Here is a 16852-nt window from a genome sequence, read left to right as displayed (position 1 = left end):
TTCTGTGGATAGGGGATCATTTTAAATGTTGGCAAAACTCCCATTAACTTATTGGCCTTCCATGTAAAACATGAACGGGTTGGATCCACTAGAGCAGGAGCGACTGTCTCTGATGGGGCTTATAGATAAGAATATGCTTTAATAGAGTTTTATATGGTCTATATAAGACAACCCTTTTATTATACCATTTCCTGTTCTTCTAATTACTTGTAACTAGATGTCTGTGGTTGGTATTTCGAGTATAAAAGAGTGATTGAGGTTTTTGTTTCATAGGACTCAATGTCAGCGCATTGTATTTAAATCCTTTATCACCCAGCTGAGTGTGGGCGTATATGATGACATCACTAATTACAAAGCTTCATCAGAACTCATGCGGTTGACTTTGGATAATGTGTTCCTCCATTTGACTCCAGTGACCAGCTATCTCAGACAGCCTTGCCAAGAGATGCAGACAGACCTCACCTGCGGAGTTCCCATGTTTTACAGCCTGGAAATATATTGTGGAGATTTACAGATAGACAATCAACTCTATAGCAAGTCGAATTTCCATTTCCCTGTTCTGGTTTGCCAAGAGGAGAAAACAGAGTGCACCAGATGGCCAAAGGCCGGCAGTATGTTCATGTCCATCAAAGAGCTGGAAGAGTACAAGGAGACTTCGTTCTTCAAACTCTTCATCACGTTCTCTTTAGAACAAGACATTTGTGATCTGAATGAACTGAGCTTTGATTTGAGGCCATCCCGACTTTACGTGGAGGACACATTTGTCTACTATGTAAAAACTCTGTTTGATACTTATCTTCCAGATAAGAAATCACTGGAAAGACAAGTGAAACACATTGGATCTAAGCTTCCACATACACTACCAGATCAAGTACGACAGCATGCATCAGCACTAGTTAGTCCAGTGAAGCTCAGGAAATTGACCGTGCAACCAGTTAACCTGCTAGTTAGCATCCATGCATCTCTGAAGCTGTACATTGCCTCTGATCACACTCCATTGTCCTTCTCCATGTTCGAACGGGGACCAATCTTCACCACTGCCAGACAGCTCATACATGCCCTGGCAATGCACTATGCCGCTGGTGCCCTTTTCAGAGCAGGTGAGTGTGTATTTCTAATTTTCAGCTTTCTTAAAGAAGTTATCCAGCCTTTTAAAATTCATGGCCTATCTTTAGGCTGATTCTCAGGCTTCCTGGTGAGGCAGGGTATTGTAGCTTGAATGAGACAACACCACAATACCCTGCACAGTCACTACTAAAACTATGATGAACTGCAGTACAAACAGTACTCATCAGAATGATAAGGCTCCTTTAACAGCTATTTGATGGTGATGCCCCCAACAGATCTAATATTGATCATCAGTTTTAAAGTTTGATAACCCCTTTAAAGAGACCCTCCGGTTTGGGGACAAAATTCTGTAACAGGACTGAAGGAGGGGTATATTGCGTGCTGCTGTTCTTCTCTGAAGATGTCCCTCCAATGCGCTGATTCAGGATCTTGTTTTTAGGCATTCAAGGTAGCTGCTGTGATTTTTTTTAGCTACCTAATGCACATTCTAAACTGCTCTCTGATAGGCCAAAATGTGAGCAGTGCTGGCCAATCAGAGAATTGGGATTCGGGCAGTTTGACGATTGCGTCAGCCATCTTCGATGGCTGAAAAAGGGGACCCAAAACCAGTGGATCATAGAAGACCATCAGCCGGTAGTATAACCGTCTCCTCTCATCCTAGGCCAAAATTTTGTCCCTAAAGTGCAAGGTCGTATTAAGTGACAATTGCTATACCAAGAGGTTCTTTTAATTTAATACAGTTTCAAAATGGCTTTCTACCTGTTTCCATTATGATGGCCAGTCTAGGAACAAGACCAGGACATTTAATATATTGTATATTAGGCAAATAGGAGCACAATGCTCCACAGGATTCACAGTGTTAAAGTAAGAGGCATATATAATATTCATTCTATAATGAAACTCGCACTCTTATGAATTGTCTTATTTCGCTTCCAGAATTGAGTCCGGGGTAGTGATATAACTCCTTGTGGAGAGCACCACAGGAGTGAGCAGTAGAAGGCTGTAGGGAGTCTTATATAGGCCATGCCATGCACCCAGGAAAAAAGCCATGCAAATGTGTAATTGAATAATCCTCCTCAACGAAACCTATTGACATGGTAGCTATGCTATGACTTAATATTCATCCGTTTAACATGGCCTTGCAATATGACTAGGGATGTAAGCCAAACCAAAATATCCATGTACAGACAGCTATTTCATGGTACAGTAGGGTTCTGGTTGGCTAGGTGACAGGAAGTACTGCACAGTATACTACTGGCAATAGCTGCCACTGTGTACCTATACATTGGCATCCATAGAGGTATACTTAGAAAATCCTCTTGAAATATACATACTGACAGACACTGCAAAATGCCAATAAACTCCCCACCCTGTTTTTGGTCTTGATCTGTTACTCTGCCGTGCAGTCCGATGCTTTCTCTGTCCTCCAGACGGCTCTTCTCCCTGGATTTTGGCATTACTCCATCCATACAGAAGCAACTCAAACAGCCCACCTCGTACTCAGGGGCTCAGGTTCCTGCTGCCTATTTCTCTTCGGCAGCAGTAGCTCCTAGCAGCTCACTAGCAGAGTCTCCAGCAGCCCTTCCACTCATTAGCACAGTCTCCAGCAGCCCTTCCACTCACTAGCACAGTCTCCAGCAGCCCTTCCACTCACTAGCACAGTCTCCAGCAGCCCTTCCACTCACTAGCACAGTCTCCAGCAGCCCTTCCACTCACTAGCACAGTCTCCAGCAGCCCCTCCACTCACTAGCACAGTCTCCAGCAGCCCCTCCACTCACTAGCACAGTCTCCAGCAGCCCCTCCACTCACTAGCACAGTCTCCAGCAGCCCCTCCACTCACTAGCACAGTCTCCAGCAGCCCCTCCACTCACTAGCACAGTCTCCAGCAGCCCCTCCACTCACTAGCACAGTCTCCAGAAGCCCCTCACTCACTAGCACAGTCTCCAGCAGAAACTTCTGCTAACATGTTTCCAGGGAACTTGCTCAATTGTGTTTGGAGCAGCCATCCAGGTTCTCCATTGTAAAGCCCTGGACACTCACAAACCTGCTCCACATGTGGACACCAAGCCCTAATTTGTAGTCTTACTTGAGTTTCGCTGTCTCAACAATTTCAACAACATGTATGTATGTGTGTGTATGTATATATACACATTATATACACACACATACATTTTTACAACCCTATATGTAAGCCAAGATGAAACAGATTTTAGAGGTTGGCAGCGGTGTCTCTTTAAATATGAGTCAGGCAGCGTCACCTGATATAGGATCATGTACAGAATCTCTTAATTAACATATTTGTGGAAGCCCCTTTAATCCCCGGTTAATATCTTACGGATGGAGTGTAACGCTTACACGCTGGAGTATCGGAGATGGGTTTGTTCACAGATGTCAAGGTTCCTTGTGACTGGAGCTGACCTGACAAGCATGCAGTACCCAGAGATCAATGGTCAAGAAATGTCCTTAATTAGCAAAGTATTATGTTTAGTACCATCGCGCTGGACTGAGTTATGGGTCACTGATCCAATTAATGTTAAACCTTGATTTTCACACACATTAATGGAATTCACTTTGATGGCTGATCAGACCCGACAGGTTTCTAATACTTTCAGCTTTTTTCTTCCTTTTTACTAGATAATCATACTTATGGAATGGCACAGCGAGTTTTCTAAAGATTAAAGAACGTAACTCCCATCTCAGTAGCTAAAACAGATCCTTCTCCACTTGCTTTCTTCTAGTTGCCAACGTAGGTGAAAAAACTTTTTTTGAGTTGTTTAACAAGGAAGAGTTTTATGTAACTCAAAGAACGTACTGTAGAACCGTTCCAAGGGTTCTATAAGGAGAAGTCCAGTCAAAAATAATCTTTGTCCTAGGTAGATGTTAGAAGAGGTCATTGGTGAAGCCCATCATCCCTGACCACCATTGATTTCCAGAATAAAAGGGCTCTTTAGCTCTCGAACCCTCTTGGCAATACTAAGAGATTTGTGGTACTGAAAATCTGACACCACATTATTAGCAAAGGACCCGGGATTTGATTGCTCCTTTACTCCAGTGTTAAATTTTCAATAATGGAAATTTATGGGCAGCGCCAAAGGTTTATTGGCATATTTTACACAAAGATCTCATTCGTAAAGGGGTTGTACCAAGATACACTTGATAGGGATAGGTGATAAAAGTCCGATCGGTGAACATCTCCTCGCTGAGACGCCCCACTGATGCATAGTACGGGGCTCCTGTTTCCCTCATCCGCCTCACTGCTGGCTCCCCCCCCCTCCCCTTTCACAATGAGAAGGTTATGGAATAGCGTTATTGCCGTGCATGCATGATGCTACTCCGTTCATTTTCAATCGATCTGCCGGTAATAGCGCCTGGCTATTTCAGTACATCTCACTGAAGAAAAATGGAGCGGTAGCCACTTATGCATGGCCACCACTCCATACATTCTGATGTCGCTGTGGCTGGAAGCAGCATCCCTGCAGTGATGAGTTCCTGTACTGGTAAACTTTGTGTTTGTCCTTGTAGTACAGCATGGTCATACATCTGAATGTCTGGCCTGCAATACTACATTTTCCCTGCAGCTGCTGCTGGGGAATAGTCTAGATGGCCACTGTGACCAATGGCAAAATCAGCTGTTTTTTACTTGGGGGTCGAGGCAGTGGGACTTGGGCAATTAGCTGTTTGCTCCGGGCCCTGCATCCTCGGAGGAGAAGGCAGTTACTCGAAATGTAACTCGAGTTACTCGAGTAACTGACCTTACCGAGTGTGCTCGCTCATCTCTAGTCACAATCCGTTTATAACTACAAAACCTCTTTAAGGTCTTTCCTGCTGCCAGTGCAAATTAGGTAGTAGTCTAGGAAAAGAGTAGTCTAATAGTTTCTTATGGGCCGCATTTTAGTTACTTACATTGTATAAAACTCTACTTATCATGTGATTAGACAAAAAAACAGGAACTTTGGGTCCCCCATCACTCGTATTCACTAATTTAGAAAAGACCTGTACACCCCTTGTTTTCAGATAAAAGGTGCCTGTCTTTTTAAGCTCAGCTTTCATTGTAGTAGCCACATTGCTACCTGCATATGTTCCCTGTCAGGCTGCAAGCCACAAAGCAAATCCACCTGCAGAGTTGTAGCAAGCTGTGCTATCACATGCAGGTCTGGCTGCTTTTCATTCATGCTTCTTATGCCACTCTTTAGCCTGTGGCACATGCCGTGCCAGTTATTCCATCTCCTGGGTAGGAAGACAGCCTAAATCAAACTACAAACAATCACTTGTCCATTTGTATGTATGTATGTATGCTTCTTATGCTCCGCCCCCTGGTGACATCATCGCAGGTCCTACAGCATATATAGAACACAGAGCCTGACAGACAGAAGAAGAACAAAGTTAGGGCTCGTAGAACGGGAGGACAAAAATAACAAATTGAGAATACAACTAAGCCGTTGTTATAACAATCACAACTTAGTGGTCCTGACTGGAGACTATGATCTACCGCCACCACAGAGATCCGGCGAGCTGAAGCACCTGCGTTGATGTCCCTACGATGGTTGGAGCCATTATGGAGTTTGGCAGAAAGTACTGTATACTGGATAAGCAGACAGCAGCTATCAGGACCTGTGATGACATCACTGTCATGTGATAACCTGTGTAGGTGAAGTCAGGGATCACGTGGCTGGTACTATTGTATTATGTCTCCACCAGAATAATGGGTGGAGACCTTGAGTGATAGCTAAGGGCTAGGTAACGCCCCCAAAGGTCCTGATAGGCTGGCTACTGTACGGTCCTAGCAGCATGAGGATTTAGTTATGGCAGTGATGGAGGGTTAGTTTCAGTGTTAGGTTTACATAATTAGCTGTAAATCATTCCATGTTACATTGGGGCTGCAGAAACGTGGAAGTATTTACAGCAAATAATGTAAGCCTAACACTGAAACTAACCCTAAGCCTCCATCCCAGCAAAAAATGTTTCCCAACGCTGCCAGGAGATTGCTGCCCATCCACTGCTGCAAACACCAAGCTGGCCAGCTGTTAACGGGGCCGCTGACCTCCATCCACACATGCAGACAGCAACCCCCGCTTCAGTCGGAGGACAGGAGCAGCTATGACCCTTGAGAGGAGAAGGAACACTGCATGTGCTGAGTGGCAGGCCTGGAGAGCCCGACGACGGAAGCTAGCCCTCAGCGGAGAAGGGAGACCGCAGGGGTGAGTGGTAGCACCTAACAAGCTGAGGCCAGGAGCAACAAGGGAGACCGGAGTGCTGAGTGCCAGGACCTGAAAGGCCGAAGATGGACAGTGAGCCGTGCAGGGGGCGTTACCTGGCTGTCAAACAGCCTTACCCTTGTCGATACCCACCACTTCCGGTGTCGAGAAGATACACCATTACCCACACGACCAGGGGCTGATCACTGTATCCAGGAGCTCTTTGTGCGTCATGTGTGGAAATCAGAATGCATTAGCATGGATGCAGCAGAGCGGTTTGTGTCATGTGGGAATCAGGATGCATGTAGTACAGCTGTGTGTGTAATGTGTGGCATCATGATGAATGTAGTAGAGCTGTGTGTGTGATGTCTGTAAATCATAATGGATGTACCATGTAGCACAGCTGTGTGGCGCATTGCGCCACCGGAAACACTGGTACTATAATTTCCTACTAATTATTAGCCTCTGTCTTATAGAGGACGCTAAAAGCCACCAATGTTGTCAAATCCCGCTGCTTCCAGCTGCCTCCAACGCTTCTCTGTAAGCTATTAATCATATTATAATTGTTCTTTGTATTTCTCTTAATTTCCTATTCATTATATGGGTAATAATAACGGTATTCATGTGCAGCGTACAGTAAAATCAGCATGAGCAAACATGTTTTTATTAGGAAAATGAAGAGATATTATTTAGGGATGATTCACAGACGTAACGGGAAGAATGTAACAACCGCAGGACTGAAGATGTTTACTCTGCAGTGGAATGGGAGTTCTTAGTGAGCCGCGGGTGTCAGTCATTTAAAGCAGCAGTAAACCTAAGTATTAGAGTGTTGTACAGTCTGAGTTATCTGGAAACACCCCGTACTGACAGGTTAATTGCATCTCACTGGAACGTTGGTTTGGAAACTGCATATTATGGCTCGTATGTGTCTGGCTGTATTATGGATCTTAGAAATCGATGGGCCCTTGCTATACCTCTGTGCACTACCAGAAGATCATAAAGGTTAACAAATGAAGACATCCTATTCTTGGAAGTTAAAGGGGTTATCCCAAAATCTGAAGTTATTCCCTGTCCACAGGATAGAGGATAACTTTATGATCAGTGGGGGTCTCACCACTGAGACCCCCACCAGTCCTGAGAACAGAGTCCTGTGTTCCCCCTCTTCCTGTCACTATGGGCTTACTGAGTCCTCCATTCACCCCATAATCGCCTCTTCATTCACTTTTAATAGGTGTGCCGGAGATAGCAAAATACAAGAGCTCAGCTATTTCTGTCAGCCTCATTGAAATGAATAGAGTGGCAGCCACACATGCTCAACCATTGCTCCATTCATTCTGATATCACTGCAGGGAAAGTAAAGCAACCCCGCAGTGACAGGAAAAGGGGAACATGAGACCCCTATTCTCAGGATTGGTGGGGATCTGAGTGATGAGACTCCCACAGATCATAATTTCAGATTTTGGAATAACTCCTTTAACATCCAACTGCACAAATCCGTAATATAGCAGTGTGCACAGAGCCTTAATTCACTATCCGAAAAGCAGGGATGTAGCTGAGTGCTTGCTTTGAAATAAATGGAGCAGCGTGCATGCTCAACTACGGCTCCATTCATTCACGGGTACAAGTGACCCCCATTTTCATAGTGGTAAGGGTTTCAGTCGCTCAAACATAGGACATTCCATGATTCTTTGATCTTGCACCATTGGAGCTCATGTAAATTAACCCATTGAAAATACTGGGTTCTATTCACATGGAACTTCAAGCAAACACACAGAACTCGCACATGAAAATCTCCCGTGTAAATACAGCCTTAATTGACACGCTGCAGTTTTAAAATCCATTCTGCAGGTCAATTTACATTTGCAGACGGGATTTCTTGAACTCTCATCCACTTGACTTGTACTGTAATATGCCACACATTCTTTACACACGCCACGTGTGAACATACCCTAAAGCTATTATTATAGGAGTAGATTCTGAATTCTGACTCTCACCTCTAAGTATGTTATACCTGACTGTAACTGAGCTCCCCTAAATCTCCCCTTTAACATCACAGGTATTTCTTCCCCCCCATTCACCCACTTAACTTTTCTTTTATGTTTTACGTTCCATTTGTTAACTAGTATGAGGCAGCTGTGGAGTTGTCACTGATCCTTGGCTGGAGACCAGGCAGAGACCTGGCGTTTGATCTTGTGTCTCTGACCTGCAATGTTACTTTAAAATGTCTGTGACAGCTACTTGGTCCCCGTCTTAGCCTAATATATGAGGTTTCACAGGAGCATCTATGGCCAGAAGGGGGGGGGGGGGGGGGAACGAAGAAACTAAAAGCAATTTGTAACAAATTATTTTGTTGCGGAATAGAAATCAGCAGTACATTAACATATTTTTGTGAACTGAGATCATTGCATCTAATGGTTTTGTCTGCTTTGAAGAACAAGAGATCCCAATAAAGAAGTCTCTGCAGGACATGGGGATGGCTAACATAGCTGAGACTAAGCAGACGTGTGTGCATGCCAGTTCCCTAATGAGGCATAATTGTCTAAGACACTGGTTAAGTAGAAAACCAAAGCAGATACACCGCATTCCTTTTCTGCCTAATAGACAACTTAGCTCTTGGAACACGTGTGAACAGCACTTTGTGAGGCGCTGAAATAACCTATAGCACTGGGATAATAACGTTGTAGACTCCATCTAGAGCTAAGCATTCACCGGTCATATGGCTCTATCCATCCTAAGGTGACCCTGCCAAAACTAATCTGCTGCAACCACGGGTAACAGATTTAATCAGCGGGAAGATGTCACTGTTTTACACAAATGGAGATGAAATAAAACAGTTATTTGGCAGCAAAATGTGAGGTTTCTGGAGAAAACCATCATCCTTCCAGCAACAGTGCATTCAGCTAAAGAGCAACTCCATGCTGTATAAGTATGTATATTCATTCCATGCTGTTTATGTATATACAGCTATCCTACCAAAAGTAATTGGGCATCTGAGGAAGAATCAAAAATAGTATTTATTTACATATGTTAATATTTAGTGGGGTTCCTTTGGCCCTAATGACATTGGATACTCTCCGTGGCATGCTATCTCCTAACGTCTCATACACTTCAGCTGGTATTTCCCTCCATTCGTCCTGCAAACATCTGGCAAGCTCTCTTAAAGAAGATGCATCAGCCCGGCCCGTCAACAGCGGTGCAAGGAGCGTCATCATTGGATAGTTAAGTAATGGAAGAATGTTCTATGGAGCAATGAGTTACACTAGTCCATGCAAATATAAAGAGAAGTGGCAGCATAGATGGTGTAGAATTTATATAAAAATATCCTTTATTGTTCCATAATCAGACGTATAGGCAATGTTTCGACCTATAAGGTCTTTTTCAAGCCACTATCTGACAGAACAGGACAAGACACCTCCATGCTCAGAATTACACTAGTCCATCTTCAAATCAGATGGATGTGCCTGGGTGTCCAGGAGCTCGGGGAATGTCTTTTGTCTGAGTATGTTGTGCCAATAGTTAAGTACAGCAGAGGTTCCATTATGGTCTGGGGTGTTTTAAGTTGCATGGTCTCGGTCCGTTGGTTGTCCTGGCAAGAATCATGAACACGGAGGTGTACCCTGACCTTCTAGACGATAATGTGCTGCCGACAATGTGGCAATACTCTGGGAGTGGTCAGCAATACTTCCAACAAGACAACACTGTTTTACATTGGATTGAGGCTATGGATGTCCCACGATTGGACTGGCCTGCAGAGTTCCGACCTAGACCTTACGGAACATCTTTGGGATGAACTGGAACATCAGGTCAGGAAGTATAAACACATACATCTTCTTTAAGAGAATTCTCTAAAATTTTATAAGGAGGAATGAAGGGAAATACCAGCTGAAGTGTATCAAACATTAGCAGAAAGTATGCCACGGGGAGTATCCAATGTCATTGAGGCCAAAGGAGACCTCACTAAATAGATACTACTTTTGATTCTTGCTCAGGTGTCCAATTGCTCTGAGTCATATATGTTGGGTCTCACTACTAACTATTACTTTTGATATAGCTTTACACTAGATTGTGACTGGGCTTAGTGGTGCAAGAGGCTGTAAGCTTCAGTATTTGAGAGGCGCCTAGCTTTGACACTAGTTTCCGAAGGGCTCGTTTAAACAGACTGAGAAGCAGTCTGTTATAATGAGGCCGATGAATAAATTATTTTTCCATGGACAGAGCTGTTTGGCGGCTTGTTTTTTGGCTGACACCATTTTGGGGTACATATGACTTTTTGATCACTTTAATTCAGTTTTTAAGGATGATGGGGGGGGGGGTAAAATGAAAAAGAAAATAATTTTGGCTCCTTTTTTTTAACTAACGCTTGCTGCGCGGAATAAAAAGTGTTAATTTTATTCTATGCGTCGATACCAAACAAAAAGAAACGTAAAAGTGTGCATAAAGGTTTTTTTTCTTTTAGCATGGATTTTTAAACTACTTTTTTCATGTCCTGGTAGGGAACTTGAACCTGCAATCCTATGATCGCTCATGTATGGCACTGCATTACTTCCACAGTGTACTTCTGTACTGCCGTGTATTCATTTGTATTAGAAACCATGGCGGGCCCAGAGGCCATTGACTGGCAACCCAACAGCCCTTTGTGATTAGTGGGTAGAGGGCCTACGACATCACAAATGGAGCGCCCTCCCTCTGTTAACTCCATACATAGCGCAATTAACATTGATTTCAGCATGCAATGGATCAATAAGGATTGGTCTCTCCAATCCCTGCCATTTGCAATGGGACCCTGGTTGTCTGTTTTAACTGCCCCCATTGTAGATGGCAGACGCATATCCTCAGTCCATGCCATCCATATGCCATATATGTATGACATTTCATAGGAACCCCTTCCCCTCCCATGACGTACACCTATGTCATGAGGCAAGAAAGGGTTAATCAGATTTTTGGAACTTAAATTTAGGAGCAGATCTCCTTTTTAAATGAAATGTGAAATCAGAAAATGAGCTATTATTTATCAAGCCGTTATGTTAGGCCTCGTGTCCAAGGGAAAATTCGGGCCCGCAGGGATTCCCCATGCAGAATCCCGCAGCGGGTCCCTCCCTTCCCGTAGACATGAGGACGAGAAATAGATTTAACTTACCTGTCCGGACGCTGCGGGTCTTCCCTCCGTCGCGGCCAGATCTCCTTTTTTCTGCCCGATGTGTGTGCTTGGCACACCGTCAGCGTGCCACATGTATGCGCCGTGCACACTTTTTCTTTTTTTAACTCCTTCTTTCCCACGGTCCCACGCAGAGACGCAGTGACAGCTGCGGGTGTGCCGCGGGACCGAACGGCTTCCAAAGGCTTCAGTGGGAGACGTCCATGCGGGAAACCCACACAAAATGGAGCATGCTGCAGATGCTTTTCCGCACGTGCAATCCGCGCGCCAGGGAAAACTGACATCCGCAGGTATTTAGATATTAGAAAAAGGCTAGGACTACTTGGCGACTTTGGCCGTAATACAGCTATAACACAGCCAAAACTTGCCGTGTAGCCCTACGATCGCACAGTCCATTAGAATGCAGTGCTGTCATACTGTGACTCACAAGTTGCAGCTACAACCCTCAAAATGCAAAAAATCCCACAACATGTTTTGGGAAATTTTGCATATTGCGGTTGCAGAAATATTAAGTCACCATGTGACTTCATTGTCTATTACAGCTTATTTACATGTCCATATGCAGTTATGCCCAGGATTCAAGTACACAAGATGGATTAAACATTTGTGTAATGTCAAAGCAGAGGGGACAGTGGACATTGCGTGCCCTACCCTCGTCCGTGATACAGATAATAATAGGACCTGCTGAGTTTTTTTCTTTTTTTTTTTTGCACAGTCCGTGAAAAAAAATTGCTGGTTTGAAAAAGCCCATTGAAATCAATTGGTCCATATACCGTTCGTGTGTAGCCTGTTGCAAAAACACACTGGACATGGACAAAAAATACCGATGTGTGAATAAAGGTGCATTTACACACACAGATGATTGCTCAAAATACATCAGAAACTGACAGTTTGGAGCACTCATTTTGCATTAGCTACTAGTCAGCTAATCAGCCTATTAAAAGATAACTAGGTTCATTTGCGTGTATTTAGAGAACAGCATGTGGTCTGTTCTCTAAATACATTGCTATTGTTCTCCAGTGGGACAGCTGATGAAAGAATGTTGTCAGCGCTGCCCGCGGAGAACTCAGTGTGCGCTCCGTCTTAGCAGTCCCGATGGATTTTAAGCTGAGCTGAACTCAGCGATGGACGAAAAGTATGCGGTAAGTGCACGATGGGCACAGATTTACACAGAACGATTATCGCTCAAAATATGGCTTTTGAGCGATAATCGTTGTGTGTAAAAGCGCCTTAAGCCCTTACATTGTGAGATTGCAGGGCTACACTATGAACTTTGGCCATGCTATGTGTGCCGTGGTCGAAAAGGAATTCTTTATATTATGCGTGTTTTAGCAACGAATAACAATCCTGACCTCTATGCTCTTCAGTCCTCATGTAGTTTATCATTCCCACTGTCCTCACCCCTCGCTGCGCCAATTCGTTAACGTGTAGTGATTGTGAAAGCCGTAGTTAGGCAGCAACTGATGGGACAATACATTGGAGACCAAGATCCTGCAACATGAAGAAGAAGAAGACAGCCGATTCAAAGCCAAAATATGATCACAGTGCAAGAGAGAAAGTGTCAACTTTAAGGGGAAACCATTATTTTCAGGCCAGCTGTATTGTAAACTGTTGATAAATTGATTCCCAGAAGTGATGTGGAATGAAGTGGTAAATTTCACATCACCGCAAAGAAATGACCTTGGTAGCGAGTCCAGCTTCTCCATACAGCTCTCTGGTAATTGTCATAAATGTATGTAGTTGTCTCACATTCCTCTCATATAATACACATTGATGAGCTATCAACCGTTTAGGGGCAGAAACAAGGGAACATAAAAATATGAGGTCAGCATCATTTGGGGAAAACACAGAGCCATCCAAGTAGAATGATGTATTGTAGGGTCTATGTCATATCAGGACAGTACTCTGCATGTACACGGAAATGTAAATTGTTCGTGTGAGGCTTCGATCTACCTGATCCGTCATATGAAGAGCCTTGTAATCTGCAGCAATATAGCCGTTTGTAGCCATTAAATACACGTATAGTGATTTTCATAAAGTCTGCAAAAAAGGAATTAAAATTCCTACAGTCTCTCGATTCTTCATCAAGACAAACCCTTTCCCTAAAGGGGTTACCCAAACGTTTACTATTGATGACCTATCCTTAGGATAAGTCAGCAATAGTTGATCGGTGGGGATCCCTGCCAATCAGCTGACCCTCCAACCTATTGCTAATGCAGTGGGGTCGGGCATTCGCAGCAGTGGTCAGGGCTGGAAGTGTAATAGGCTTTGCTCAATGGGAGCGATGACGTCTATTACACTTCCGGTTCAGACCAGCGATGCAAACATCCAGTTGGGCTGCACTGACAGCAGGAATCCTGAGTGACAGAACTCCACAGATCAACTATTGATGACCTATCCTGAGGGCAGAATAGTAAATGCCCGGAAAACCCTTTTTATGGCATATTGACATTGTAAAGTAGGGTCCTTTGCTCCATAACCCCCATTAGCCAGAATGTAGACGTTGCAGGAGAAATATAGGACTTTCTTGAGGAAGAACAGTATATATCAGCAGATTGCCAGGCTTGCTTCAATATAAAAAGGATTATCATAATGAAGACATTTCCTCTAGGTGGTTTTCTTGCATAAGGTTAAAATGTCTAGTCAATATTTTTATATTGCTCTTTGTCTCTGGGGGAAAAGAACGATTCCTACCAGTAGTGCTTCCAGAGGGGTTGTCTAGTTTTCAGAACAAATCCACCTAGTTATAAGGGAGAAGGACATGTATTCCTCCTATGCTTTGGACATCATGATATGAGTATAGAAACAAGCTTACAACTTATTTAAGACACAAATAACAGGTGGAAACAGGCTGCGAGATGAAATGACAGGTGTTGTGCGCTAACCTTCTGAGGTTGTATGGCCAGGACACTTTCCTGTATATACTTTTTACCACTGGTGTAACTATAGGAAATGCGGTTGCATCTGGGCCCAGGAGCCTTAGGGGGCCCATAAGGCCTCTCTTCTCCATATAGGGAGCCCAGTACTATGAATAAAGCATTATAGTTGGGGGCCCTGCTACAGGTTTTGCATTGGGGCCCAGAAGCTTCAAGTTACGCCTCTGCTTTCTACTATTTAGGATTGTTCTACTTTAAAGGAGTTCTGCACTTTGTATAATCCCTACCTGCTAGTAGTAATCAGTGAGGAAACGTGACAATCAGGGTATGTTCACACGGAGGAATTCATCGTGGAAGAATTCCATATGATTTCTGCCTCTAAGATTTGCGTCAAAATCTGGGTGTTTCTAATGTGGAAATTAAACAGAACTGAGATGTCACTTTTTATACGGAAACGCATGGAAACAGGATTTTCCAAGCAGAATTCTGCTACAATAAGATGTGGATTTTAAAGACAGAATTCACATGAAAATTTTCCACAGCGAATTCCATCACGTGAACATACCCTAAGGGCTCACTCACGGTGCATGTTGACCACATTTTCCACTCGCATAATACGTGGTGCTAAAAGCTCATTGATTTCTATTGGGTGACTCACACCTGCGTTTACGTACATATTACACACCAATATAGGCTGTGGGGGATTTAACACATGCAGCAAATACACATGTGCATGCGTATTTGCTGTGTACTGCATATTTTACGCAAGGGGAAAATTACGAGGGACACATACGCCCGTGTAAGTGAGCCTTAAGTGTTACATTTCCTTACAGCGCCCTCACAGGAAAAATGAAGCATTACACAATGCCCATTTAGATCAATGGGTTGTTTAAATAATGCAGGACGGGACAGGTCCTCCAAAGCAGGAGAGACTCTTTGTAACTGCTCTCCACTCTGTCTGGAGATGAAGACTCTGAACAGGGTAACCCTTTACTCTAATGGGGTATTTCACAAAGAGTTTTCTTAACTGGTGAACCCCTATCTTAGTTATGGTTGCATTTTTGTTCTCGCCTACTATTCATTGTTTAGCCTACTATTCATTATTTAGCCTACTATTGCCTAATTTTGCTACACATAGAAAATTTGTATTTTTGCTGTGTCTGGATTTTTTTTCTGTAGATAATTTCTCACCACTCACACAACTTTTTCCCCCCATTAGGCTGGGTGGTTGGATCCTTAGAAATCCTGGGAAGCCCTGCCAGTCTGGTGCGGAGCATTGGGAATGGCATTGCAGACTTCTTCAGGCTCCCATATGAAGGTCTCACTCGTGGTCCAGGGGCCTTTGTGAGCGGTGTCTCCAGAGGGACCTCATCTTTTGTGAAGCACATTTCTAAAGGTACGTCACAATCTTTGTTCTCAAACGTTTAAGTCACCTTGTACTGTTGCTATATTATGAATGAAAATAGCCTATGCTAATGTAACAAGTGGTGATGAGTGAACCGAAACAGTCCAACCCAGTTTCAGGTCGAACTTTGCTAAAAGTTTGGTTTAGTGTGAATCTAAACCTCTGCCGATCGTTTTGGCTGAACCCACTGAAATTCTTCTATTCCTTCTTTCTTATTTTTCCTTTTTTTCTACTTCTGTTCTCTTACTTTTTTCTTCTTTTTCACTAATTTTACCTTAAGAACAGCTCAAAAGTCGTCTCTTAGACAGAGTTATACACCTGTTTTAGGGGTATTGTTGAAGTTCCACTTTGGTTTTAACTAATTCAGACCAAACCAAACATTTTTTCAAAATTTGGCGAACCAGCAGTACTGAACTTTTCAAAAGTTTACTCATCCCTAATAACAAGAGTCCCGGCTTTATCAATTGCATTCATTTTATAACATTGTATAGATGAACAGATTACTAGTAGGAATTTTCAGTTCTAGCATGCTGTAACCTCAGTCCTTAGTATAGAACTTATGACTAGATGTGACATGTAAGAATACTGCATCGTGGGAAGGGATATATCCTATACAACCTATGAATGTCTGAAGGCAGAAGGAAGACCACTCTAGAAAACAGGTGCAGCACTGCAAAAATCCTAGAGGAATTAGTGAGAAGAAAGTCATAAAGAGCATAGGTTGTAGATCCAGAAGTTGGTCTAATTATTAATTAGGGGATCACAAAGCAATTTTTTCATTCTGTGGCAAATGAGCTCTTTCTTTCACCACCTTCTTGCATTAACTGTGAATAGCATGTATAAAAAGTGGAACACTTTTCAACCTTCTAGCTATATGTAAAGAAGTTTAGTTCAAAGTTAGCCAAAGCTGTGTGCAACAAGTAGTGACAGCAGCAGGGCCACCATCTTCGAAGAAGGGTCATGGGAACCAGACGATATAAGGGGAACAATCGCAAAAAGGAAGAGTACGATGTAATATTACTTTCCCTTCGATCCTGGGTCAAATTTTGTCCCCGTATCGGAGGGTCGATTTAACTATTCTTTTGTAGTACAATCTTTCTCAACTGTGATATCATCACTGAGCAGTTGCCATTATATCTTTGAGTCCCTCGGG

At 43.4% G+C, this 16852-nt stretch overlaps 1 protein-coding gene across 1 annotated transcript in view; it reads left to right on the top strand.

Moving 5' to 3' along the window:
• The window catches only part of VPS13B (vacuolar protein sorting 13 homolog B), a 968736-nt gene that overhangs the window by 923786 nt on the left and 28098 nt on the right, over nucleotides 1–16852 (top strand). The window contains exons 56-57 of the mRNA XM_066578394.1: nucleotides 274–1100; nucleotides 15514–15690. Coding sequence (XP_066434491.1) covers nucleotides 274–1100; nucleotides 15514–15690 — 1004 coding nt within the window. The remainder of the gene's footprint in view (nucleotides 1–273; nucleotides 1101–15513; nucleotides 15691–16852) is intronic.

This window comes from Eleutherodactylus coqui, chromosome 9 (genome assembly GCF_035609145.1).
Source record: "Eleutherodactylus coqui strain aEleCoq1 chromosome 9, aEleCoq1.hap1, whole genome shotgun sequence".
Lineage (NCBI taxonomy): Eukaryota > Metazoa > Chordata > Amphibia > Anura > Eleutherodactylidae > Eleutherodactylus > Eleutherodactylus coqui.
Note: the sequence above shows the minus strand (reverse complement) of the source record. Positions and strands in the feature narration are given on the sequence as shown.